We start from the raw sequence: 27,531 nt of genomic DNA on the forward strand, positions 1-27,531 counted from the left end.
TTCAGACCTTTTAACAATTGAAATGTTTCTGAGATCCCCACTCATTTTGCTGAACTCCAGGGAATACAGCCCAAGAGCTGCCAGGCGTTCCTCATATGGTAACCCTTTCATTCCTGGAATCATTCTCGGGAATCTTCTCTGAACACTCTCCAATGTCAGTATATCCTTTCTAAAATAAGGAGCCCATAACTGCACACAATACTCCAAGTGTGGTCTCATGAGTGTCTTATAGAGCCTCAACATCACATCTCTGCTCTTATATTCTATACCTCTAGGAATGAATGCCAACATTGCATTCGCCATCTTCACCACTGACTCAACCTGGAAGTTAACCTTTAGGGTATCCTGCATAAGGACGCCCAAGTCCCTTTGCATCTCTGCATTTTGAATTCTCTTCCTATCTAAATAATAGTTTGTCTGTTTATTTCTTCCACCAAAGTGCATGACCATACACTTTCCAACATTGTATTTCATTTGCCACTTCTTTGCCATTCCCCTAAACTATCTAAGTCTCTCTGCAGGCTCTCTGTTTCCACAACACTACCCACTCCTCCACCTATCTTTGCATCATCGGCAAATTTAGCCACAAATCCATTAATCCTGTAGTCCAAATCATTGATGTACATCGTAAAAAGCAGTGGTCCCAACACCGACCCCTGTGGAGCTCCACTCGTGACTGGCAGCCAGGCAAAATAGGATCCCTTTATTCCTACTCTCTGCTGATCAGCCAATGCTCCACCCATACTAGTAACTTCCCTGTAATTCCATGGGCTCTTATCTGAAAATTCCAAATACACCACATCTACTGCATCTCCTTTGTCTACTCTGCTTGTAATTTCCTCAAAAAATTGCAGTAGGTTTGTCAAGCAGGATTTTCCTTTCAGGAAACCATGCTGGCTTTGGCTTATCTTGTCATGTGCCTCCAGGTACTCCATAATGTCATCCCTAACAATCGATTCCAACAACTTCCCAACCACTAATATCAGGCTAACAGGTCTATAGTTTCCTTTCTGCTGCCTCCCAACCTTCTTAAATAGCGGTGTAACATTTGCAATTTTCCAGTCTTCGGGTACAATGCCAGAATCTATTGTTTCTTGAAAGATTATTGTTAATGCCTCTGCAATCTCTCCAGCTACTTCTTCAGAACCCAAGGGTGTATTCCATCAGGTCCAGGAGATTTATCCACCCTCAGACCATTAAGCTTCCTGTGCACCTTCTGAGTCATAATTTTCACTGCACATACTTCACCTCCCTGACACTCTTGAATGTCTGGTATACTGCAGATGTCTTCCACTGTGAAGACTGATACAAAATACACATTCAGTTCCTCTGCCGTCTCTGTGTCTCTCATTACAATATCTCCAGTGTCATTTGTTATTAGTCCTATATCTACCCTCGACTCTCTTTTACCCTTTACATACTTAAAAAAGCTTTTAGTATCTTCTTTGATATTAGTCACCAGCTTCCTTTCATAATCCATCTTTTCCTTCCTAATGACTTTCAAGTTCTTAAAAGCTTCCCAATCCTCTATCTTCCCACTAGCTTTGGCTTCCTTGTATGCCCTCTCTTTTGCTTTTACTTTGGCTCTGACTTTACTTGTCAGCCATGGTAGTATCCTTCCTCCCTTTGAAAATTTCTTCTTATTTGGAATATATCTGGCTTGCATTTCCCTCATTTTTCACAGAAACTCCAGCCATTGCTGCTCTGCTGTCCTTCCTGCTAGTGTCCCTTTCCAGGCAATTTTGGCCAGATCCCCTCTCATGCCATTGTGATTTTCTTTATTCCACTGAAATACCCACACATTGGAATTTAGTTTTTCCTTCTCAAATTTCAAAGTTAACTTGATCATATTGTGATCACTGTTCCCTAAGTGTTCCTTAACCTTAAGCTCTCTTATCACCTCTGGATCATTGCACAGCACCCAATCCAGTAAGCTGATCCTCCAGTGGGCTGAACAACAAGTTGTTCTGAAAAAGCCATCCCTTAGGTATTCTACAAATTCTCTCTTTTGAGGTCCAGTACTGGCCTGGTTTTCCCAATCCACTTCCATGTTAAAATCCTCAACAATTATCATGACATTGCCCTTCTGACCTGCCTTTTCTATCTCCTGCTGTAATTTATTTTCCACAGAACATAAGACATGGGAGCAGAATTAAGCCATCTGGCCTATCGAGTCTGCTCTGCCATTCAATCATGGCTGATCCTTTTTTTTCTCCTCCTCAACCACAGTTCCCGGCCTTCTCCCTGTAACCTTTGATGCCATGTTCAATCAAGAACCTATCAATCTCTGCCTTAAATACACCCAATGACCTGGCCTCCACAGCTGCATGTGGCAATGAATTCCACAAATTCACCACCCTTTGGCTATCCTGAGGCTCTGCCGTCTTGTCCTAAACTCTCCCAACATGGGTAATATCCTTTCCACATCTTCTCTGTTTAGGCCTTTCAACATTCAAAAGGCATCAATGAGATCCCTCCTCATCCTTCTGAATTCAAGCAAGTACAGACCCAGAGCCATTAAGCATTCCTCATATGATAACCCTTTCATTCCTGGAATAATTCTTGTGAACCTCCTGTGGATCGTCTCCAATGCCAGCAAATATTTTCTAAGATGAGGGGCTCAAAACTGTTCACAATATTCAAGGTGAGGCCTCTCCAGTGTCTTATAAAACCTCAGCATCACATCCTTGCTCTTGTATTCTGAATCCCTTGAAATGAATGCTAACATGGCATTTGCTTTCCTCACCGACAACTCAACCTGCAAGTTAACCTTCAGGGTGTTCTGCACAAGGACTCCCAATTCCCCCTGCATCTCAGATTTTTGGATTTTCTCCCTGTTTAGAAAATAGTCCGCACATTTATTTCTACTACCAAAGTGCACGACGATGCATTTTCCAATGTTGTATTTGCCACTTTCTTGCCCATTCTCCTAATCTGTCTAAGTCCTTCTGCATCCTACCTGTTTCCGCAACACTACCTGCCCCTCCACCAATCTTAGTATCATCTGCAAACTTGGCAACAAAGCCATCTATTCCACCATCTAAATCATTGATATACAGCATAAAAAGAAGCGGTCCCAACACCGACCCCTGCGGAACACCACCAGTCACTGGCAGAAAACCAGAAAAGGATCCTTTTATTCCCACTCACTGCCTCCTACCAATCAGCCAATAGTCTAACCATGCCAGTAACTTTCCTGTAACACCATGGGCTCTTAACTTGGTAAGTAGCCTCGTGTGGAACCTTGTCAAAGGCCTTCTGAAAGTCCAAACATATAACATCCACTGCATCCTCTTTATCTATCCTACTTGTAAGCTCTTCTATTGGGAGGATTGGGAGTGTTGGCGCGTGGCCAAATGGCTAAGGTGTTCGTCTAGTGATTTGGCCGCTAGTTCGAGCCTTGGCTGAGGCAGCGTGGGTGTCCTTGAGCAAGGCACTTAACCACACATTGCTCTGCGACGACACCGGTGCCAATTTGTATGGGTCCTAATGCCCTTTTCTTGGACAACATTGGTGATGTGGAGAGGGGAGACTTGCAGCATGGGCAACTGCTGGTCTTCCATACAACCTTGCCCAGGCCTGCGCCCTGGAAACCTTCCAAGGCGCAAATCCACGGTCTCATGAGACTAATGGATGCCTATAAAAAAATCTTCTCAAAGAATTCCAACAGGTTTGTCAGGCAGGATTTTCACTGAAGGAAACCATGCTGACTTTGTCCTGTGTCACCAAGTACTCCATTGTCTTATCCTTAACAATTGACTCTAATATCTTCCCAATCACTGAGGTCAGGCTAACTGGTCTGTAATTTCCTTTCTGCTGCCTTCATCTTTTCTTAAAGAGTGGAGTAACGTTTGCAGTTTTCCAGTCCTCTGGCACCATGCAAGAGTCCAATGATTTTTGAAAGATCATTTCTAATGCCACCACAATCTCTAATGCTACCTCTTACAGGACCCTAAGATGCAGTTCATCTGGCCCAGGTGACTTGTGTACCTTTAGCTCTTTCAGCTTTTTGAGCACCTTCTCTCTTGTAACAGTAACTGCACCCACTTCACTTCCTTCACACACTACAACAACAGGCATACTGCTAGTGTATTCCACAGTGAAGAATGATGCAAAATACTCATTTAGTTCATCAGCCATCTCCTTCTCCCCTGTTATTATCTCTCCTGCCTCATTTTCTAGTGGTCTTACATCTACTCTCATTTCTCTTTTATTTTTAACAGACTTGAAAAAACTTTTACTATCCACTTTGATATTATTTGCTAGCTTGCTTTCATATTTCACCTTTTCCCTTCTAATGATTGTTTTACTTGCTCTCTGTAGGTTTTTAAAAACTTCGCAATCCTCTACCTTCCCACTATTTTTGCTTTGTTGTATGCCCTTTCCTTCACTTTTACAACAGCTTTGACCTCCCTTGTCAGCCACGGTTGTACTATTTTACCATCTGAGTTTTTCTTCACTTTTGGAATACACATGGCCTGCACCTTCCTCATTTTTCCCAGAAACGCACATCATTGCTGCTCTGCTCACATCCCTGCCAGTAGTTCTTTCCAATTTACTTTGGCCAACTCCTCTCTCATACCACTGTAATTTCCCTTACTCCTGAGATACTGCTACATCAGACTACTTTCTCCCTATCAAATTTCAAGTTGAACTCGAATAATATTGTGATCACTGGTTCCTAAGGTTTCTTTTACCTTAAGCACCCTAATTGTAACCGGTTCATTACATAACATTCGATTCAGTATAGCTGATCCCCTAGTAGGCTCAACAACAAACTGCTCTAAAAAGCTATCTCTTAGGCATTCAATAAACTCACTCTCTTGAGATCCATTACCAACCTGATTTTCCCAATTGACCTGCATGTTAAAATCTCCCATGACCACCATAACATTGCCCTTTTGACTCACCTTTTCTATTTCCTGCTGTAACCTGTGGTCCGCCTCCCAGCCACTGTTGGAAGGCCTGTATATAACTGCCATCAACGTCCTTTTACCCTTGCAGTTTCTGAATTCAACCCACAAGGATTCAGCATCTTCTGATCCTATGTCACATCTTTCTAATGATTTGATGCCATTCTTCACCAGTAGAACCACACCACCCCTCTGCCTACCTTCCTGTTCCTCCAATACAATGTGTAACCTTGCACATTCAGCTCCCAACTACAACCATCCTTCAGCCATGATTCAGTGATGGCCACAACATCATACCTGGCAATCTGTAATATTGCAACAAGATCATCTACCTTATTTCTTATTCTACGCACATTTAGATACAACACCTTGAGTACTGTATTTGCTGTCCTTTCTGATTCTGCATCCCTAATGATTTGATACTCAGCCTGTTGGCTGCAACTAAGTCCCATCACCTGCCTGCCCTTCCTGACAATCTGACTGCACGCTACCTTTACTTTTTTACCATCCGTCCTGTCCTGAGTCCCTTCACTCCAGGTCCCACCCCGCTGCCAAATTAGTTTAAATCCTACCCAACAGCTCTCAGAAACCTGCCCACAAGAATATTGGTCCCCATCGAGTTCAGGTGCAACCCATCACTTTTGAACAGGTTATATCTCCCCCAGAAGAGATCCCAATTATCCAAGAACCTGAAACCCTGCTCCCTGCGCCCTCTTCTCAGCCACGCATTCATTTCCCAAATTATCCTTTGATGTTAAGCTCCCAACTATGGCCTTCTTTCAGCCATGACTCAGTGATGCCTACAACGTCATACTGACCAATCTGTAATTGCACCACAAGTTTGTTCACTTTTTTCGAATGCTACGTGCATTTAAATACAGCCTTTTGAATTTTCCTTCCATATATTCATGTTAGATCCATCATCTACTTGTAAACCTGTTGGCTCATCCTCCGCTCTATCATACTGGTTCCCACCCTCTTGGCATGTTATTTTAAACCACTCCCAACAGCTCTAGTAAACCTGCCCGCAAGGATATTGGTCCCCCTCGGACTCATGTGCAACCCATTAACAACTAACACTGCAGACGTTGGAAATCCAGAGCAGCACACACAAAATTTTGGAGGAACTCAGCAGGTCAGGCAGCATCTATGGAGAGAAATAAATAGTTAATATTTTGGGCTGAAGCACATCACTCTTCCTTTCCAGCCCTGATGAAAAGTCTTGGCCTGAAGCATCAACTAATTATTCCTTTCGAAGATGATGCCTGACTTGCTGAGTTGTTGGCCTTCATTTTCTGGTTTTGTGAGTTTCTGACAGTTTCTACACTTCTTTAGATGTACTGCGCCCCTTTTCCCATTTTAGTTTTTTTCAGTGTTTGTGTATTTTATCCCTGCTCTATTAACTTCATTCTTTCTCTGCCTTTTTGTGACTGCTGAGATGATTTTTGGACATCATGGGTCAGGTTTCAATTTCTCCAGCTTTCCAGAGAGTGCCTGTTGTCAGATCTGCTCCTGCTGACACTTCCCAGTGTCCACCCAGCGAATGGAATTCACCTTCCGCATGTTCCAGGCTCGTCACCTGCAGCCTATTTAGCCCCAGTTCTCATCCAAAGTACTCATTCACTCAGCAAACCAGTCGGTCTCAACCACTTGCTGCTCCTTTCCTTAAGTTTACCTTGGTGCCTGCTGTCTTTAGTTTCTGTTCTCTCTTGTTTTGTGGTCCCTTGCAGGTTGTTATTTTGTGGTCCATTATTAAAGTTATCGTTAACAGCTGAATTATCTCTGGTGCTCTGCTTTTGGGTTAAGCCTCTACATTTCTTGACACCCATCACAAGCCACTAACCTACCAGTTCTCTATCTCTTTCACAGGTCACAGTGTTAGAATTCCTCTTACTTTTTTTTGGAATGTTTCCTTTTCCTTGTTCTTGTTGCTTAGTTCACTCCTATTAGAGCATCCTCTTGCCTGCTGATGATGTAGTTAGATCCAGAAACCTGGCTTTTACCTTACACAATACTGTAATGAAAATTATTTGAAAATTCATTCTGTGTTCTCTTCTGATACAGCTCAGGGCATTCGCGTATGCATTCACAAACAAAGGAGACACTTGATACATCATTTTCAAGATCACTAGAAAAGTGGACTAGTACTAGCACAAATGAAAATTAAACAAATGTCTACAGTAGTAGCAGTGCAAAAATCAAATAAAGCTTTCCATTCACTGAACAAGCCGATCTCTGCAATGTTGGAGAGGGGGCCACATATCCAACAAATTTTACACAGAGCGCTCTCTCTCTCTAACTCGCTGAACGTACTTGCCCCTACCTTCTCCAATTCCTAGCACTAGCCTAAGACCAAAACTCTCCCACCGCACAAAGAAAATGTTTGACCCTTTTGACCCTTTACATAATTATTACCAGCGTACTTTTCCATCCCTTGGTGGTACCAACTGCTCCCCGTTATCACCTATGACCTTCAGCCCAGACACATAATTGAGGAAAAAGGAGACTACAGGTCTGTAAGGAGGAAACATTCTTCTTCATCAGTATCTCATCTTCATGATGTGCATTCAAAATATTGGTCAATAAGAGGGAAAACAGGCCATTACCACATTCCAAACTGAAACCATTTTATCTTCAAACTTCCATTTTATTTTGTAGTGCACCAAGAAGAAATCAAAATTAACTCTTTCCTTCCAAAGGCAAAAAGGCCTACAGCATCGTGTTTTCTTATGTCTTGTGCTTTTATTTCAGATACCTTTTGCTTCTCCAACTGATGTTCTATAGAGCCACTGCTTCCTTTTGGGTTACTGTTTAGGCAGAGGATTAGGATAAGATAGTACCTATCATATTATTGCTGTAAACTGCTTTGTGTTTCAGAACTTTGATATTGGGAAAACTTACAAGAAAAAGGCAAACCTGATAAATGCTTCATACGGTATCACTTACTGTAAACTGATTGACATCAGTGATCACGTGAAAGACTTCATTGAGGTTGAGTGAGTATTTTTTTCAGCTGAAGCTGGTAAAACCTGACTTATGGACATAGCCAAGCATGCTTATTTGTAAATTGCTAGGAACTTTCGGACTATTTAGTTTTTAGTATTGTGGCTTTCTAAAGATTTAAATAGATTTAACTGTGTAGTACTAACTGTTTAATGCCTTTATGTAGTGTGTAATGCCTTTGGGATGACACCAGTTTTAGATATTATTATCGGGACAACCCATGTGACCAATTAACCTACTAACCCATAGAGTATAATTACTGAGAAATGTGTTTCATTGCTAGTAAGCAGAGATTTAAAATTAAATAATTTTTGAGCCTAAACAGTAATGGAACTGTCTTATTCTACTGAATATGTCTCAAACTTTCATCCAATTTCAAAAGATTTCAGTGGGTCATGATGACCAAACCTAATCTGTGAAAGAATAACCCTGCTGACTTCTGGCAGGTGTCCCTTAACCTATTATCAGTTGAAAATACTGCATATTAAAAAAAAACTACAGATGATGGAAATCTATAAAAATAAACAGAAAATACTGGAGACTTTCAATGTCAGGCAGATCTGTAGAAAAACAAACAGATTTAATATTTTGGGTTGAAGATTCTTCATGGTTAAGAAAGCATACGGTGCATTTGCCTTCATCAATCGTGGGACCGAGTTGAAGAGCCGAGAGGTAATGTTACAGCTATATTGGACCCTGATCAGACCCCACTTGGAGTACTGTGCTCAGTTCTGGTCGCCTCACTACAGGAAGGATGTGAAAACCATAGAAAGGGTGCAGAGGAAATTTACGAGGATGTTGCCTGGATTGGGGAGCATGCCTTATGAAAATAGGTTGAGTGAACTCAGCCTTTTCTCCTTGGAGCGACTGAGGATGAGTGGTGACCTGATAGAGGTGTATAAGATGATGAGAGGCATTGATCGTGTGAGTAGTCAAAGGCTTTTTCCCAGGGCTGAGATGACTAGCACGAGAGGGCAGAGTTTTAAGGTGCTTGGAAGTAGGTACAGAGGAGATGTCGGGGTAAGTTTTTTTATGCAAAGAGTGGTGAGTGCGTTGAATGGGCTGCCGGTGACAGTGGTGGAGGCAGATACGATAGAATCTTTTTAGAGACTCCTGGACAGGTACTTGGAGCTCAGAAAAATAGAGAGCATAGGTAACCCTAGGTAATTTCTAAGGTAAGGACATGTTCGGCACAGCTTTGTGGGCCAAAGGGCCTGTATTGTGCTGTAAGTTTTCTATGTTTCTATGGCTCTAAAACTGAGAAAGAGAAGGATGAAGGTTCCCAACCTGAAATGTTAATTTTGCTTCCTTTTCCTCGGATGCTGCCTGACCTGCTGAGTGTTTCCTAAACATAAAAAAAGACCACAGATGCTGGTTTACAAGGACGATTCTGGGAATGAAAAGGTTATCATACAGAGAACCTTTGATGGCTATATGTCTATACTTCCTTCAATTTAGAAGTATGAGGGGGATCTCATTGAAATCTTTCAAACTTTGAAAGGCCTAGACAGAGTACATGTGGAAAGGATATTTCCCATGGTGGGGGAGTCTAGGACAAGAGGACACAGCCTGAGGATAGAGGGGCATCCATTTAAAACAGAGATGTGGAGAGATTTCTTTAGCCAGAGAGTAGTGATTTTGTGGAATTTGTTACTACATACTGGTGTGGAAGGCAGGTCGTTGGGTGTATTTAAGGCACAGCTTGATAGGTTTTTGATTGGACACGGCATCAAAGGTTACGGGGGGAAGGACGGGAAATGGGCTTGAGTAGGGGAGAAAAGGATCAGCCATGACTGGATGGCGGAACAGACACAATGAGTCAAATGGCCTAATTCTGCTCCTATGTTTTATGGTCTTTTGGACATCCATAGCAACACACACAAAATTCTGGAGGAACTCAGGTCGGGCTGCTTCTATGGAGGGAAATAAACAGTTGAGCCGAGTCACGTCACCCTGCTGAGTTGCTCCAGCAATTTGTGTGTGTTGCTGCAGAGTGTCTTCTTCAGCATGTGTTGGCATCAAAACAAATAATGCTGAGTTTGATTCCTTCCCTTCATATGAACATTAAAATCAACCTCTTTATCCTAATGTATTGTTGATCTGATTACCCGCAACTATTGTGTAGATGCCAACAATGTGATAAAGCCCTTATTGTAGATGACAGCGGTCCAGCTGAATTCACAAGTACATAAGCACAAGAGATTCGGCAGATGCTGGAGCTCTAGGGCAACACACACAAAATGCTGAAGGAACTCAGCAGGTCAGATGCATCTGTGGAGGTGGATGATAAACTGTGGATGTTTCGGGCTGAAACCCTTCATCAGGACTGTAAATAAAGGGGGAAGATGCCAGAATACATGTGAAGTTTGGGGCAGGGTAAGTAGTACAAGTTAGAAGGTGATAGGTGAGGTCAGGTGGGTGGGAGAGGGGGGATGAAGTAAGAAGCTGGGAGGTGATAGTTAAAAAGGTAAAGGGCTGGAGAAGAAGGAATCTGACAGGAAGGGAGAGTGGACCATAGGAGAAAGGGATGGAGGAGGGGCACAAGGGATGGTGATAGGCTGGCGATTTCACAGTACTGTTTTTTAAAATTTTATTCATGAACATTTCAATTCTCATGTCATGTTTGTGTTGTACACTACTTCTGATGTGATGCATTGTCAAAGCAAATAGTTTCAATTGGTAGGTCCAATTTGAAGACAGGATATAATATAAATGGTAAGTCTCACACACAGAGTAGTGGATGCTTGGAATGCACTGCCAGCGATGGTGGTAGAGGCGGATACAATAGGGTCTTTTAAGAAGCTCTTAGATAGGTACATGGAGCTTAGAAAAATAGAGGGCTATATGCTAGGGAAATACTAGGCAGTCTTTAGAGTAGGTTACATGGTCGGTACAACATTGTGGGCTGAAGGGCCCGTAATGTTTAGTAAATTTCTATGTTCTATGATCTTTTGTATATCATCACATGATGGAAATAATTTAATTGAAATCTGAAAGTTAACAGGAGTGTCCAGCTTTCTTCTTGAAGTCAATTACTGTGTCTATAAAAATATTCACCACCCCACTTGGAAATTTTCATGTTTTATTGTTTTTACAACATTGAGTCACAATAGATTTAGTTTTGCTTTTTTGGCATTAATCAACAGAAAAAGATTCGTTTGTGTCTAAGTGAAAACAGATCTCTACAAAGTGATCTAAAATAATTGTAAATATAAAACACCAAAATAATTGATTGCGTAAGTATTCACCCCTTTAATATGACACACCGAATCATCACTGGTACAGCCAATTAGTTTTAGAAGTCACATAATTAGTTAAATGGATGTCACCTGTGTGCATTCACAGTGAAAGGTCCAATGGCTGGTGAGTCAGTATCTTGGTAAAATTTATGCTGTGAAGACAAAAGGACACTACAAGCAAATCTGTGAAAAGGTTATTGAAAAGCACAAGTCAGGAGATGGATACAAGAAAGTTTCCAAGTCACTGAATATCCCTTGGAGTACAGTTAAGTCAATCATCAAGAAATGGAAAAAATACAGCACAGCTGTAAATCTGCCTGGAACAGGCCATCATCAAAAACTGAGTGACTGTGCAAGAAGGGGGACGAGTGACCAAGAGACCGATGACAACTCTGGAGGAGATTTAGTGGCTGAGAAGGGAGAAACTGCACATACAACAAATGTTGCCTGGGTTCTTCCCCAATCGCAGCTTTATGGGAGAGTGGCAAAGAGAAAGCTACTGTTGGAAAAAAAACCTCACATGTAATCTCAGCTGGAGTTTGCGAGAAGGCATGGGAAACTCTGAAGTCAGCTGGAGGTTCTATGGTCTGATGGAAAATTGAACATTTTGACCATCAGACTAAACACTATGTTTGGCATAAGCCAAACACTGCACATCATCAAAAACACACCATTGCTACTGTGAAGCATGATGGTGGTTGCATCATGCAGTGGGGATGCTTCACTGTGGCAGGCCTAAGAAGGCTTGTGAAGGTAGAGGATTAAGTGAATGCAACAAAATACAGGGAAATGCTGGATGAAAGCCTGATGCAGTCTGCAAGAGAACTGCAACTTGGGAGAAGATTTGTTTTCCAGTAAGACAATGACCCCAAGCATAAAGCCAAAGCTACACAGGTATGGCTTAAAAGCAACAAAGTTAATGTGGCCAAGTCAGAGACCAGACCTCAATCCAACTGAGAATTTGTGGCTGAACTTGAAAAGTGCTGTTCACTCACAATCCCCATGCAATCTGACAAAGGTTGAGCAGTTTGTAGTGTCCATTTGTGCAAAGCTGATAGAGACCTAAGCAATTACAGACTCAAGGCTGTAATTGCTGCCAAAAGGCTCATCTAGTAAATACTGACTTGAAGGGGCTGAGTAATTATGCAATCGATTATTTTGTGTTTAATAATTGTAATCAATTTAGACCAATTTGTAGAAAGTCATTTTCACTTTGACATGAAAGAGTCTCTTCTGTTGATCAGTGTCAAAAAAGCCAAATTAAATCCACTATGATTCAATGTTGTTAAACAATAAACATTAAAACTTCCATGGGGGTTGGTGAATACTTATTATAGGCACTGTATTTAATATAGGCTTTTAACTAACATTTTTAATCCTTAATGTGAGTATAGATATCTAATAACACTTGCTACGCATCACATTTTTATTCCTAGATTCAAGCCTCCTGGTCCAATTTCAGCTGGTATGTCCTGTGAGATGACAGTAATTTTCAAACCTATGGTAAGTAGGAATGTATATCTGATCAAAAATACATTCACAAGTCTCCGTAAAATCAGACACCAGAATGATTTCTCCAGGTAAGTTGACAACTAATTCTCTTTGGTGGGTTGGTTCCAAACATTTCTCAAGAAAAGGCACAACTAAAAAAAATTCACATAAATTATCAGACATATTACATATATAAACACAGAGGAACACACAAGATGCTGGAGGAACTCAGCGGGTCAGGCAGTATCTATGGAGGGGAATAAGCAGCCAACATTTCTCCCTTCCTCAGGACTGGAAAAAAGTGGGGCGAAGCCAGAATAAGAAGGTGGAAGGAGGGGAAGGAGTACAAGATAGAAGGTGAGAGGTGAGCGGGGGAGGGAGGATGAAGTGAGCTGGGTAAGCACATGATTGAAGACTGGGTGGGCAGCAGAGACCACAAAGGGGTGGCAGTGAGAGAGGGTCTCACTCGACTCCCAATCAAAGAGAGGATTTAAATTTCTTCAAGGCCAATATACCTTGAGGACACTTCATAGTGGAGCAGTAAATCATAAACACTGGAGACTCTTGCAGATTCTGGAAATTTAGAGCAACACACACGAAACACTAGAGGAACTCAGCAGGTCAAGCAACATTTATGAAGATCGGTATGTTACATATTGTTGAAGTGTTTAGACTGTGCAGCTTGCAGCAATTTGTGATAAGATTGTGACAATATTGTGTGTATTCAGTATCTATATCATATTCGCAAACTGGATCTTGAATACTTGTTAAGCAACACACACAAAATGCTGGAGGAACTCAGTAGGCCAGGCAGCACATATCAGGGTCTCGACCTGAAACATCGCCTGTACTCTTTTCCATAGATGCTGCCTGGCCTGCTGAGTTCTTCCAGCTGTGTGTGTGTGTGTGTGTGTGTCTGTCTGTCTGTGTGTGCGTGTAGACGCGCACACTGCTTGGATTTCCAGCATCTGCAGATTTTTTCTTGTTTGTGCTTGAATGTATGTTCACAAGAACACAAGTTCTTGAAGGGATGCTCCATTATTTTTGGTTTGGTTCTTTTTACTGATTTGACTTTAATGGATTTAGAGACAGACTTAACAAAAACATCACGGCATCTTAAAAATTTCTTCCCCCGGACAGTTAATCTGATTAATCATTCTAGTTAACCTTCCCCACCTCCCCTCCACCTATTACTCCATCACTAAACTGCACAGCAAACACGTTAAGCTACTTTTTATAATGCTATTTACATTGTAAATACATACCGTGTTATGTATTTATGTACATTTTATTCCATATTTCTTTGTTTTTATATAATTTATTTTTTATAATAGTTGAATGTTGTTTTATGTTGCACCAACACACCACACCAAATTCCTAATACATATAAATGCATATGGCTAATAACATTGATCCTTGATCCTCAAACTAATCTCCCATATTCTGTGTTAACCTTGGAGTATTTTTCATTTCTGTTTAAATTACTAAATGTTTGACTAGCCTGCTACATATATGTTAAATGATAGAACATAGAAGAGTACAGCGCAGTACAGGCATTTTGGCCCACCATATTGTGCCAACCTTTTAACTTTAGATCAATCTAACGTGTTAAATGATCTTGGCCAAAAATACAGTATATAAGAGCATTGAAAGAAAGAAAAAATAAATGTTGAAAGACATAGAATTAGTCACGTAACTGACATTTAGGGAAATGATGAGGTATGTTAGTGTTTCAAATAACTTCTAGGATTTTAAAAAAAAATTTAAATTGTGATAGTGACTGTCTCCAGTTGGACATGCAAGTAAATTAGTAATTAGATGCACTTTATACTCATGAATTATCAAAATTGTCACATCTTGCATTATTCTATTGTATGACACATCCTTACAATGTTCCAAAGCAATTCACAACCCAAGCTTAAAGACTTTTTATGCTTCAGAGAATTTGACCTTGTCAGACAAAGTCTTTCACAAAAACTGGCACAGAACAGATTTTTGATTTTCTCTGCCATTTCCTCCTTCCCCAGTATAATTTCTCTAGTCGCAGTCTATAACAGATTCACTTTAAATTTGCTGATCTTTTTTCTTTTAGTCTATTTAACTGGGGAAATACATGGGTACTTGTATTAACATGAGATTCTGCAGATGCTGTAAATCTGAAGCAACACCCACAAAATGCTGGTGGAAGTCAACAGGTCAGTCAGCATCTATGGAAATGAATAAACCGTCGACGTTTCAGTCTGAGATCCTTCATCAGGACTGAAAGTGCCTGAAATGTCAACTGTTCATTCCCTTCCATGGATGCTCCCTGACTTGCTGAGTTCTCCAGCATTTTATGTGTGTTGGGTACCTGCATAATTCAGCAGACAACTGGGTAAGTTCAAGGAAAAAATAACTAATAGTGAAAACAGGCTGCCATGGGTTAGTAAAGAAACTTTAAAGAGGGGAATAGAAAACTATTTTTAAAGTTGTAGTTGCTGGAGAAAAAATTTGATAAAGGTAAGGTTTCCTTTTATGCTTGAACTCAGCTAAATGAAGATCTTGAAGGAGAAATAATGTTTCGGGCTCAAACAGGATCCTTTACTGTTCCACTTAAGTGTACAACGAAAACATGTGATGTAAGTTTTGGCACAATATTTGCTTGTTTGTCATGTTATTTATTGTATCCATATTTAAATCAGATACTTTTCATGCATTACATTACACAAACTTGGCTGTTCTGTATTTATACACTTGTATGTTTTGATCCCTCAGAATCTAACTGGAAGATTTAACATTCAAGTTTGTTTAATGCCATTTCCAGTACACTAGTGTAAAGGAGAATTAAGTAATTGTTACTCCAGATCTAATGCATCACAAAAAAAACACAATAAGATAAAGAACACAATAATAGAGAAAAAAACACAATAGATATAAATACATAAGATAGCTTAGATACATTGATTGTATGTCCATAAAATGACGCTAGGCAGAGGAGTGTCTGTACATAAGGTGACTGACAGGAAATGATAAAGTAGTGGTGGTTGGGGGTGTGGAGGGAAGGGTTAATGGGTAAAATAGCTCAAACAAGATGCTGGAGAATCTCAGCGGGTCAGGCAACATCTATGTAGGGGAATAAACAGTTGAATATTCACGCTGAGACTCTTCATCGTGGAAAGCAAGGGGGAAGAAGCCAGAATACTCGCTGGTGGCAGGGGGGATGTTAAGGGGAGGAAAGAGTACAAGTTGGCAGGTGATAAGTAAGACCGGGTGAGGGGAGAAGTAGATGGGTGGGGAAGGGAGGATGAAATAAGAAAATGGGAGATGATGGGTGGAGCATGTAAAGAGCTGAAGAAGAAGGAATCTGACAGGAGAGGAGACTGGACCGTGGGAGAAAGGGAAGGAGAAGAGGCACCAGAGGGACGTAATGGGCAGGTGGGGAGAAGAGAAGGGGTGTGAGGGGAGCCAGAATGGAAAAGGAGAGAAGGTGGAGGGGGGAGAAATTACCAGAAGTTGAAGAAATTGTTGTCCATGCCATCAGGTTTGAGGCTACCCGAAATGAATATGAGGTGTTGCTCCTCCAACTTAAGAGTGGCCTCATGGTGGCAGTAGAGATGGCTGTGGACCAACCTGTCAGAATAGGGATAGGAATTAAAATGGTTGACCACCGAGAAGCTCTCATCCAGAACCCTGAAATTTGAAGTACAGCTGTATATTTGCTTACCTCGAACATCCATTGGGTCATCTACTGTATGTGAGAAGGAGCCAAGGGCTTAAAACAGATAAACAAAAAAAAGTATACTGTAGGAACAGGACCTTCAGTCAATTACATTTATTCTAACCATGATGACAAATTAAATAAATACCTGTACCTCTCTATACTCTACCTCCCCATACTCTTTGGAAGTTTGGTTGATCACCGAGCTTGGCAAAATGTCTGCAGACATTTTGGCTCCACTCGAAAAGCCATCATCAGTGCACAGTTGAGGGTGTTGTCTCCTCAGAATGCTGGCTTATGTGCTCCTTCAGAGTCCGACTGGATATTGATTAAATGTCATGATCTGATTGGCTGGTTCAAAACATTGTGAACAGTTTAGCAGTGGAAGATTCTGATTGGCTAGCTTTGGGGGGCAGGGTCTCTGTACCACTCCATACCATATATCTTGAGACATGCTATACCTCTCTCTGCGCATGCCCCTCACGCCTCTACACGCTTCTTGACTCTATGTACCCCACCCCCTCACCAAGCTCCTATTCAAACTTGGCTTGTTAGCTTGCTCTGCTAACAGGCACTGGAATCAGAGGTGAGAAGGCTACCTTTCTTAAACAATATACGTCTAGGTTCAGTATGAGTTGGGTCCAACCAAACAGAAAAGTTGGAATGTTCTGATTAATGGAACCACTATTTGAGCGAATGCTATGTAAATACTGCCCATACACAATTATCCGTTGGTAAGAAATAACTGATCGTACATCACATACAATGATAAAGAAAGTGTATTTACTAATTTCAGCTTTATCAACCAGTTATTAAGAGGAAAGAAAAATAAAAAGGGCCCATTACAATTAAACCAGTCTAAATGTGTACATCGTTGGAGCTCGTATTGTCCAAAAGCTGGGAATTACCATTATCACAGCACTGAATTCTCATCATCAGTCACCAGCAGAACTTCCCATCTTGGACTCCTTTGACTCGTGAAGCACTCCTCGTAATCGGTCTTCCCATTGGATCAAATCCTACAGCCATCTCTTCCGATCTTCTTCTCCCTGCATTTCCCACCAATAAGACCACAAACCTTACCAGTGTCCATCACAAATCTCCCTCCGCCCAGCTTTCTCTAGTACCTTCTCCCAGTTCCACCATCCTGATTGGCTGACACAACATTCCTAAGTTGAACATCATAGTCCCTTATCTTTAGCTGAAACCCAAACACTGCTTCTACAGAAAGCTACTAAATAAAATACCCTACAACATTAGCAGTAAAAATCATAAACACAGCATTACATCTGTACTTGCTCTGTACCTCTCTATTCCTCAGTAATCTTTTCTCTACCTCTTTATACCCTGTATACCTCTATAGCTCTCTGTGTTCTCTATGTATATTTATACAAACTCTACCATTCTATAACATTCTATACCACACTATAACTCTCTGTATCTCTTTATATTTCTATACTCTCTATATCATACAATATCTATTTATACCTCTCTATACTTATTTCCCTATACCACTCCATGCCATCTCTCTCTACACCATTCTATACCCCTCTGCACCTTTCTATACTTCTTTGAAAAGGGAGAGTGAGCAGCCAGAAGACATGGTAACAATGACATTAGTGGATAAAGGGGATGATCCTGAAAACAGAATACAGGAAGGAAGCTGAGAATCAGAACCTCAAGGGTAGTAATCTCAGTATTGCAGCCTGTACCACACGTCAGTAAGAATAGGAGTAGAATGAGGTTGCAGATAAATCTGTGACTGAAGAATTGGAGCGGGGGGGCAGGTTTACTAGATCTGTTGGGAGTGGTTTAAACTAATGTGGCAGAGAAATGGGAATCAGTATAATAGAGAGGATGAGCCAGCAGGTTTACAAGTAGATGATGGGTGTAACATGAATGTAAGGACGGAATGTATTCAATCATTGGATACAAACGAAGACAGCAAAGAGTTAAATTGTACCACAGGCAAAATTCAAAAGGGTGAAGAATGCAGCACTGAAGGTGCTGTATTTAAGTACACATAGCATTTGGTGAAAAAAGGTAGACAAATTCTTGGCACAATCAGAGATTGGTCAGTATGATGTTGTGGGCATCACTGAGTTGTGGCTGAAAGAAGGCCATAGTTGGGAGCTTAACATCAAAGGATATACTTTGTAACAAAAGGACAGGCAGGAAGGCATAGGCGGTGATGTGGTTTTGTTGATAAGAGATGGATTTATATCTTTAGAAAGAGGTGATTATAGGGGTTTTGTGGTTGGAGTTGAGAAACTGCAAGGGTTTTTAAAAAAAACATTATGGGAATCAAAATCAGAATCAGGTTTATTATCACCGGCATGTATCATGAAATTTATTGATATTGGATCACTGGAAAATGATGCTGGTTAGGTAGTAGTGGGGGAGACAAAGAAATGTCAGATGAACTTAATGAGTGGTTTGCATCAGTCTTCACTGTGGAAGGCACAAGCAGTGTGCCAGAGGTCTGTGAGTGTCAGGGAGCAGAAGTGAGTGCCATTGCTATTACAAAGAAAAAAGTGCAAGGCAAACTGAACAGATGCATTGGTCATGATCTTTCAAGAATCACTTAATTCTGGCATGGTCCTGGAGGGCTGGAAGATTGCAAATGTCACCCTATTCTTTAAGAAGGAAGGAAGGCAAAAGGAAGGGAAATTATAGGCCAGTTAGCTTAACTTCAGTGGTTGGGTAAGTGTTGGAGTCTATTCTCAAGCATGAGGCTTTGGGGTACTTGGAGACTCATGATAAAATAAGTCAAAGTCAGCATGGTCTCTGCAAAGGGAAATGTCTGACAAATCTGTTAGAATTCTTCGAGGAAGTAACAAGCAGTGAGGACAAAGGAGAGGTAGTGGATGTCATTTACTTGGATTTTCAGAAGGCTGCTTAACAAGATAAAATCCTATGGTGTTACAGGAAAGATACTGACATGGATAGTGGAGTGGCTGACAGGCAGGAGGCAGTGAGTGGGAATAAAGGAGGATTTTCTGGTTGACTGCCAGAGACTAGTGGTGTTCCTCGGGGGTCAGTATCGGGACCACTAATTTTCACATAATTTGTTAATGATTTAGATAATGGAATTGGCGGCTTTGTGGCAAAGTTTGTGGATGAGACAAAGATAGGTGGAGAGGTAGGTAGTGCTAAGGAAGCAATGCAATTGCATCAACACTTAGACTAAGCAGGACTTAAGAGATGCAGAGAAACTTCTTGAGCCAGAGGGTGGTGAATTTGTGGAACTTATTACCACAGGCAGCTGTGGAGGCCAGGTTGTTTGGTGTATTTAAGGCAGTGATTGATAGGTTCTTGATTGGACACAGCATCAAAGGTTATGGGGAGAAGGCCGGGGAGTAGGGCTGAGGAGAAAGAAAAATGGATCAGCAACGATTAAATGTCGGAGCAGACTTGATGTGCCCAATGGCCTAATTCTACTCCTAAGTCTTATGGTCTAAGTTGGAAGAATGGGCAAGAAAGTAGCAAATTGAAAACAGTGTTGGAAAATGAATGATAATAAATTTTGGTAAAAGGAACTATAGTGCAGACTATTATTTAAATGGAGAGAAAATTTAAACATCAGAGGTTTTAAAGGGACTTAGGAGTCCTTGTGCAAGACTCCCAGAACGTTTATTTACAGGTTGAGTCTGTGGTAAAGAACACAAATGCAAGGTTGGCATTCATTTCAAGGGGATTAGAATATAAAAGCAAGAAGATAATGCTGAGGCTTTATAAGACACTAGTCAGGCCGCACTTGGAGTATTGATCTGTATTGAGGAGCATTTTTGCCATTTCCGTAGCATTTGTCTGTTTTTGTTCATGAGGCCGAGTTGCAATCCCAGCATGTTTGGAAGGCGTGCAAGGAGCCAGCGGGTTTCGAACCTAGGGCCATTTGGCTCAAAATCCAATGCCTCCACCACCCCATACCTCAAATACTTCTCTCTACCTCTTTATACCCTGTATACCTCTCTATATTCCCCTATACCTTTGTATACACTCTATACCTCACAGTATCTGTCTACACAGCAGTATACTCTCTGTATCTCTCAGTACCTCCCTTTACCTTTCTATACTCTCTGTACCTTCTGTACTCTCTGCAGTTCCTCCTTGTACCTCTGCACCTCTCTCTGCTCTCTATTCCCAACCTGTCCATGTGTTTACTTAAATGTTCGTAAACTTTGCTTTCACAGAAACATAGAAAACCTACAGCACAATACAGGCCCTTCGGCCCACAAAGTTGTGCCAAACATGTCTGTACCTTAGAAATTACTAGAGGTTTTCCTTAGTCCTGCCTGCCAAACCTTCTTATGGCCCCTTCTGGCTCTCCTAATTTCCTTCTTAAGCTCCTTCCTGTTAGTCTTATAATCTTACAGATCTCTAACATTACCTAGCTCTCTGAACCTTTTGTAAGCTTTTCTTTTCTTGACTAGATTTATTACAGCATTTGTACACCATGGTTCCTGTACCCTACCATAACTTCCCTGTCTCATTGGAACGTACCTATGCAGAACCCCACACAAATATCCCCTGAGCATTTGCCACATTTCTTTCGTACTTTTCCCTGAGAACATCTGTTCCAATTTAAGCCTGATAGCCTCATAATTTCCCTTACTCCCATTGAACGATTTTCTAACTTGTCTGTTCCTATCTCTCTCCAATGCTATTGTAAAGGAGACAGAATTATGATCACTATCTCCAAGATGCTCTCCCACTGAGAAATCTGATACCTGACCACATTCATTTCCCAATACCAAATCAAGTACAGTCTGTCCTCTTGTAGGCTTATCTACATATTGTGTCAAGAAACCTTCCTGAACACACCTAACAAACTCCATCCCATCTAAACCCCTTGCTCTAGGGAGATGCCAATCCATATTTGGGAAATTAAAATCTCCCATCATGACAACTCTGTTATTATTACACCTTTCCAGGATCTGTTTCCCTATCTGCTCCTCGATATCCCTGTTACTATTGGGCGGCATATAAAGAACACCCAGTAAAGTTATTGACCCCTTCCTGTTCCTAACCTCCGCCCACAGAGACTCCGTAGACAATCACTCCATGACATCACCTTTTCTGCAGCCGTGACACTATCTCTGATCAACAGTGCCATGCCCCCACCTCTTTTGCCTCCCTCCCTGTCCTTTCTGAAACATCAAAAACCCAGCACTTGAAGTAACCATTCCTGTCCCTGAGCCATCCAAGGCTCTGTAATGGACACCACATCATAGCTCCAAGTACGCTGTAAGCTCATCCACTTGTTCACAATATTCCTTGCGTTAAAATAGACACATCTCAAACTGACGATCTGAGCACGTCCCTTCTCTATCACCTGCCTATCCTCCCTCACACACTGTCTCCAAGCTTTCTCTATTTGTGAGCCAACCACCTCTTCCCCAGTCTCTTCATTTCAGTTCCCAACCCCCAACAATTCTAGTTTAAACTCTCCCCAGTAGCCCTAGCAAACTTCCCGCCAGGATATTGGTCACCCTGGGATTCAAGTGCAACCCGTCCTTTTTGTACAGGTCACACCTGCCCCAAAAGAGGTCCCAATGATCCAGAAATCTGAATCCCTGCCCGCTGCTCCTATCCCTCAGCCACACATTTATCCTCCACCTCATTCTATTCCTATTCTCACTGTCACGTGGCACAGGCAGTAATCCCGAGATCACTACCTTTGCGATCCTGCTTCTCAACTTCCTTCCTAACTCTCTGTCGTCTGTTTTCGGGACCTCTTCCCTTTTCCTACCCATGTCATTGGTACCAATATGTACCACGACCTCTGGCTGTTCTCCCTCCCACTGCAGGATATCGTGGACGCAATCTGAAACACCCCAGACCCTGGCACCTGGGAGGCAAACTACCATCCGAGTTTCTTTCCTGCGTCCACAGAATCGCCTGTTTGACCCCCTACCTATAGAGTCCCCTGTCACTACTGCCTTCCTCTTCCTTTCCCTACCCTTCTGAGCCACAGGGCCGGACTATTTCTGTAGAGCAGCATCAAACCAATGTACCAAGCAGCCCTATGGCAACATGGCAAACAAAAATTTCTAGCTTGTATTCCAAAATAGTTCATCCTTGTATAAGTGCTGGGAACAACAACAGGAGAAATACTTTTATAATCCTTTCCATGTACAAAGGGCACAATAATTGGTGTTAAATGGTGTTATTGCAGCAAATAATGTTGATGAGATTGACAGGGATAATAAATCAGCCATAATGGAATGGTGGAGCAGACATGATGGGCCAAATGGCCTAATTCTGCTCCTATGTCTTATGGCCTTGTGGCCTTAAGATGCTTTAAATATAGTATATACAATATGGTTTCAAGAGTCAGCTTAAGACTACAGTTAAAACATTAAACTTGTAAACACAAGAAATTCTGTAGATGCTGGAAATCCAAAGCAACACACACAAAATGTTGGAAGAACTCAGTCAGCTAGCATCCATGGAAATGAATAAACAGTTGACGTTTCAGGCCTAGACCCTTTTCCAGGATGGGTCTTCATATAACTTGTGTATACTTTGAAAAGTGCTGTTAAAGCATGGGTTGTATAATAATTTTTGACTGGTTCCTGTAGCTTTCCGTAGATAAAACATTCGTTGATTTTGGCCCCCATGTTATTGGTGAAACCATTACACAGACCATAACGCTGACCAATCATGGAGCAAGGGGTACTCATTTTGAGTTTCTACAAATGAATTTCACTTCATCAGTGTCTGAGGAGGTAAGTGTACTCAATGGCACCAAAATGTTGGATACTGTACCAAATGTCAAAATATCAGTGTTGGGTAGATCATTTTCTTCAAGTGGTTTAACTCACTTTTGAATGCATGTGAGGTGATATTTAGTACTAAGGCTTTATAAAGCATTGGTCAGACCATATTGTGAGCAGTTTTGAGGTCCCTTAATCTAAGAAAGGATGTACATTGGATTCCAGTTAATTGGAACCCATTGGGATCAGTAAATTTTGGCCCGAGTAAGTGTGTGCCCCAATTAGCTGAAATTTCATGGAAATAATGTGACACTAATGCAGCTCAGGGCATCCTGGAGTTTGGAGTTCAATTCCAGTGCCATTCTGTACATCCTCCCTGTAGAATGTGTGGGTATTCTCCAGGTCCTCCAGTTTCCTCCCCCAGTCCAAAGACATACCAGGTAGGTTAATTGGTCATTTTAAATTGTCCTGTGATTAGATCAGGGTTGATGAGGTTTGTCGCGGGTTGTTGGGGTGGTGTGACTGAAAGGGCTGGAAGGGTCTACTCCTTGCTGTATCACTAAATAAATAAGACAAAGAGATTATATGCCCTGTCTTATTTCTCAATGTGCTTGCTTTTAGAACTGTTCGGATTTAGATTGACTGATGTATAATATGCCTTTACTGTTTTCCAGTCGGGAACTAAATTGGCTCCTTCAGAAGTTGAAGAAAGTAAGTTGCACAGTTCTGAAGTGATTTTTTACATGACCAATGTCCTTTATAAAACAAGTACAGAATGAGGCCCAGAAATACTGATGCAGTTACAGAGTCTGCCGCATATTACAGCAGAGCTCCCTGCTGTGCTGATTGATCAAGCATGGATCTACACATTTTTGATATTCCTTCTGTTTATCAGTGCACATGTATGTCACCACATATAACCCTGAGATTCATTTTCCTGTGGGCATACTCAGCAAATCTATAACAGGATCAATGAAAGGACAATGTCTTGTATAGCTGTAGCCCAGGCTTGTTTCCTCTGTAACCCATTTCTGTTTCTGAAGCCCATTGCCCCTACTGGGGCATAGGCAGCCAACAGCAGCTTGCCAGAGTCCTCTATCCTCAGACAGTCTTTTCAAGTTCAAAGTAAATTTATTATGTCACCGTATACAACCCTGAGATTCAATGTCTCGCAGGCACACTCAGTAAATCCAGAATAGAATAATAACCATAACAGAATCAATGACAGGCTACACCAGCTTAGGTGTTCAACCAGTGTGCAAAAATAATAAATAAATCAGTGAGTGAGTGTAAGAATCCTGAACACCGGATGAAGAGTCCTTGAAAGCAAATCCATAGGTTGTGGGAACATTTCAGTGATGGGGCAAGTAAAGTTATCCCCTTTGGTCAAGAGCCTGATAGTTGAGGGGTAATAACTGTTCCTGAACCTGGTGGTGAGGCTCCTGTACCACCTTCCTGATGGCAGCAACAAGCAGCGATGGTTTTGGGTGGCAGAGGGCCCTGATGTTGTATGCTGCTTTCCTGCAGATGTGCTCAATATGGGGAGGGCTTTACACGTGATGGGCTGAGCCATATCCACAACTGTTTCTATACCAGCCTGGGATGCAGTCAGTCAATATACTCTCCACTACATATCTTTAGAGGTTTGTCAAAGTTTTAGATGTTATGATGAATCTTCGCAATCTCCTAAAGTAGAGGTGCTGCCATGCTTTCTTTGTAATCATATTTCTGTGCTGGGTCAGGACAGGTCCCCTGAAATAATAACACTATGGAATTTAAAGTTGCTGACCCTCTCCACTTCTGATCCTCCAATGAGGACTGGCTCATGGACCTCTGGTTTCCTCCTCCTGAGGTCAATAATCAACTCCTTGGTCTTGCTGACATTGAGTAAGAGGTTGTTGTTATGGCACCAGTTAGCCAGATTTTCAATCTTTCTTTTAAATACTGATTTGTCACCACCTTTGATTCAGCTTACGGCAGTGGTGTCGTCAGCAAGCTTGAATTGAATATGGCATTGGTGCTGTGCTTAGCTACCCAACATGAGTGTAAGCGAGCAGAGCAGAGTGCTAAGCACACAGCCTTGTGGTGCACCTGTGCAGATGGAGATCTTGGAGGAGATATTGTTGCTGATCCACACTGCCTGGGCAAGTGGGGAAATCAAGGATCCAATTGAGTAAGGAGGTATTAAGGCCAAGGTCTTGAAGCTTATTGAATAGTTTTGAGGAGATGATGGTATTGAATGCTGAGCTGTAGTCAATAAAGAGCATTCTGATGTATGCATCTTTGCTGTCCAGATGCTCTAGGGTTGAAAAGCCAATGAGATGGCATTGGCTGAGGACCAGTTAATTTGTTCTGTACCCTACACTATTTAATTTATGCACTTTACTTTGTTTATTTATGTGTAATTAATTTGTAGATTTTATTCTTTCCTAAGTTATCATGTATTATGTGTACTACTGTGCTTTACACCCTGGTCTAGAGAAACATTGTCTCGTTTGACTATATTATATATAGTTAAATGACAATAAACTTGACATGTTGCTCTAATAGGCAAATTGGAGCAGACCCAAGCTGGTTCTCAGGAAGGAGTTGATAAGTTTCATCACCAACCTCTCAAAACACTTCATCGCTCTGGATGTAAGTGCAACTGGACAATGTCATTGCGGCAGGTTAACACTTTCTTAGCTGACAGTATTATTGAAAGCTGTTTGAAGCAGGTGTATACTTCAGACTACCAAAACAAGAGGTTAAGGATCTCAGTGAACTCTCCAGGCAGTTGATCAGCACAGGTTTTTAGTACTTGGCCAGGTACTCATCTGGCCCAGATACTTTTCATGGTTCACCCTCCTGAAAGCTGCTCACATGTCAGCCTTAGAGGCTGAAGTCACAGGATCAATGGAGGCTGTAGGCATTTTCACCCACAGAACTGCTACTCACTGGATGTTTTTTGTTTCTTACACCATTCTTGGTAAACTCGAAAGACTAGAGCATAAAAATCCCAGGAGATTGGCAGATTTTGAGATACTCTATCTGGGACTAGCAATCATTCCACAGTCAGTCAGTAAGATCACATTTCTTCCCCAACTTGATGCTTAGTCTGAACAACAACTGAACCTCTTGACCATGTCTGCATGCTTTTATGCATGGAATTGGTGCCACATGGTTGGCTGATTGGTTATCGGCATTGATGAGCAGGTGGACCTAATAAAGTGGTCACTGAATGTAAGTTCAAATTAGTCACTTACAGACATTGTGAGATTATTAATGCACTCTTCTATTTGTTTAAATTTGCAGAGAATAAAGAGAATTTGTTTCTCATTGATCACCCAGTTTCCAATGAGATCAAAATTGGCCAGGTAGGAACAGTAAAAACAATTAATTCTGAAGTCTACATGGTGAAAGGACGGAAAGATTTGCTGTAAGCCAAGCGTACTTTACACCAGAGTCTAGATATTTTTTTTAAAAAGTTAACAGTGCATAAATTATGTAGCAAGCAATTAAACAAACAATAATTGTAAAACAAACTTTATTGTCATATATACAAATATCTTCACTCAGCATCATAAAATGTTCCCCCTACCCCAATTAAATGTTTTCCTATATTGTCTACTCATTCCCCTCTCCAGCACTACAGTAAAGGAGATAGAGTTGTGATTACTACCTCTAAAATGCTCTCCCACCAAGAGATCTGACGCCTGACCAGATTCATTTCCAAATACCAGATCAAGTACAGCCTCTCCTCTAGTTGGCTTATCTACATATTGCATCAGGAAACCTTCCTGAACACGCCTAACAGACTCCTTGCTCTAAAGAGATGCCAGTCAATATTAGGAAAGTTAAAATCTCCCATCACATTAACCCTATTATTAGTGCACCGTTCCAGAATCTGCCTTCCTGTTTGCTCCTCGATGTCTACTATTGGGTGGTCTATCAAAAGCACCCAGTAGAGTTATTGCCCCCTTCCTGTTTTCTGACTTCCACCCACACTGACTCAGTAGATAATCCATCCATGACTTCCTCCTTTTCTGCAGCTGTGACACTATCCCTGAATAGCAATGCCACCCCCCCCAACCTCTTTTTGCCTCCCTCTCTGTCCTTTTTGAAACATCTAAAGCCCGGCACACTCAGCAGCCACTTGTCCCCTGTTATTATTTCTCCTGCCTCATTTTCTAGGGGTCCTATATCCACTCTCATTTCTCTTTTATTTTTAACATACTTTTAAAAAACTTTTACTATCCACTTTGATATTATTTGCTAGCTGGCTTTCATATTTCATCTTTTCCCTTCTAATGATTGTTTTAGTTGCTCTCTGTAGGTTTTTAAAAACTTCCCAATCCTCTATCTTTCCACTATTTTTTGCTTTGTTGTATGCCCTTTCCTTTGCTTTTATAATAGTTTTGAATTCCCTTTTATAGTCATGGTTGTACTATTTTACCATTTGAATATTTCTTCATTTTTGGAATACACAT

At 41.3% G+C, this 27,531-nt stretch overlaps 1 protein-coding gene across 1 annotated transcript in view; it reads left to right on the forward strand.

Annotated features, from left to right (window-relative positions):
* cfap74 (cilia and flagella associated protein 74) overlaps positions 1-27,531 on the forward strand; it is a 355,344-nt gene that overhangs the window by 208,833 nt on the left and 118,980 nt on the right. The window contains exons 15-20 of the mRNA XM_063032843.1: positions 7,791-7,909; positions 12,592-12,658; positions 15,175-15,264; positions 22,928-23,074; positions 23,737-23,773; positions 26,357-26,418. Of these exons, the coding sequence (XP_062888913.1) occupies positions 7,791-7,909; positions 12,592-12,658; positions 15,175-15,264; positions 22,928-23,074; positions 23,737-23,773; positions 26,357-26,418 (522 nt within the window). The remainder of the gene's footprint in view (positions 1-7,790; positions 7,910-12,591; positions 12,659-15,174; positions 15,265-22,927; positions 23,075-23,736; positions 23,774-26,356; positions 26,419-27,531) is intronic.

This window comes from Mobula hypostoma, chromosome 25, assembly GCF_963921235.1.
Source record: "Mobula hypostoma chromosome 25, sMobHyp1.1, whole genome shotgun sequence".
Lineage (NCBI taxonomy): Eukaryota > Metazoa > Chordata > Chondrichthyes > Myliobatiformes > Myliobatidae > Mobula > Mobula hypostoma.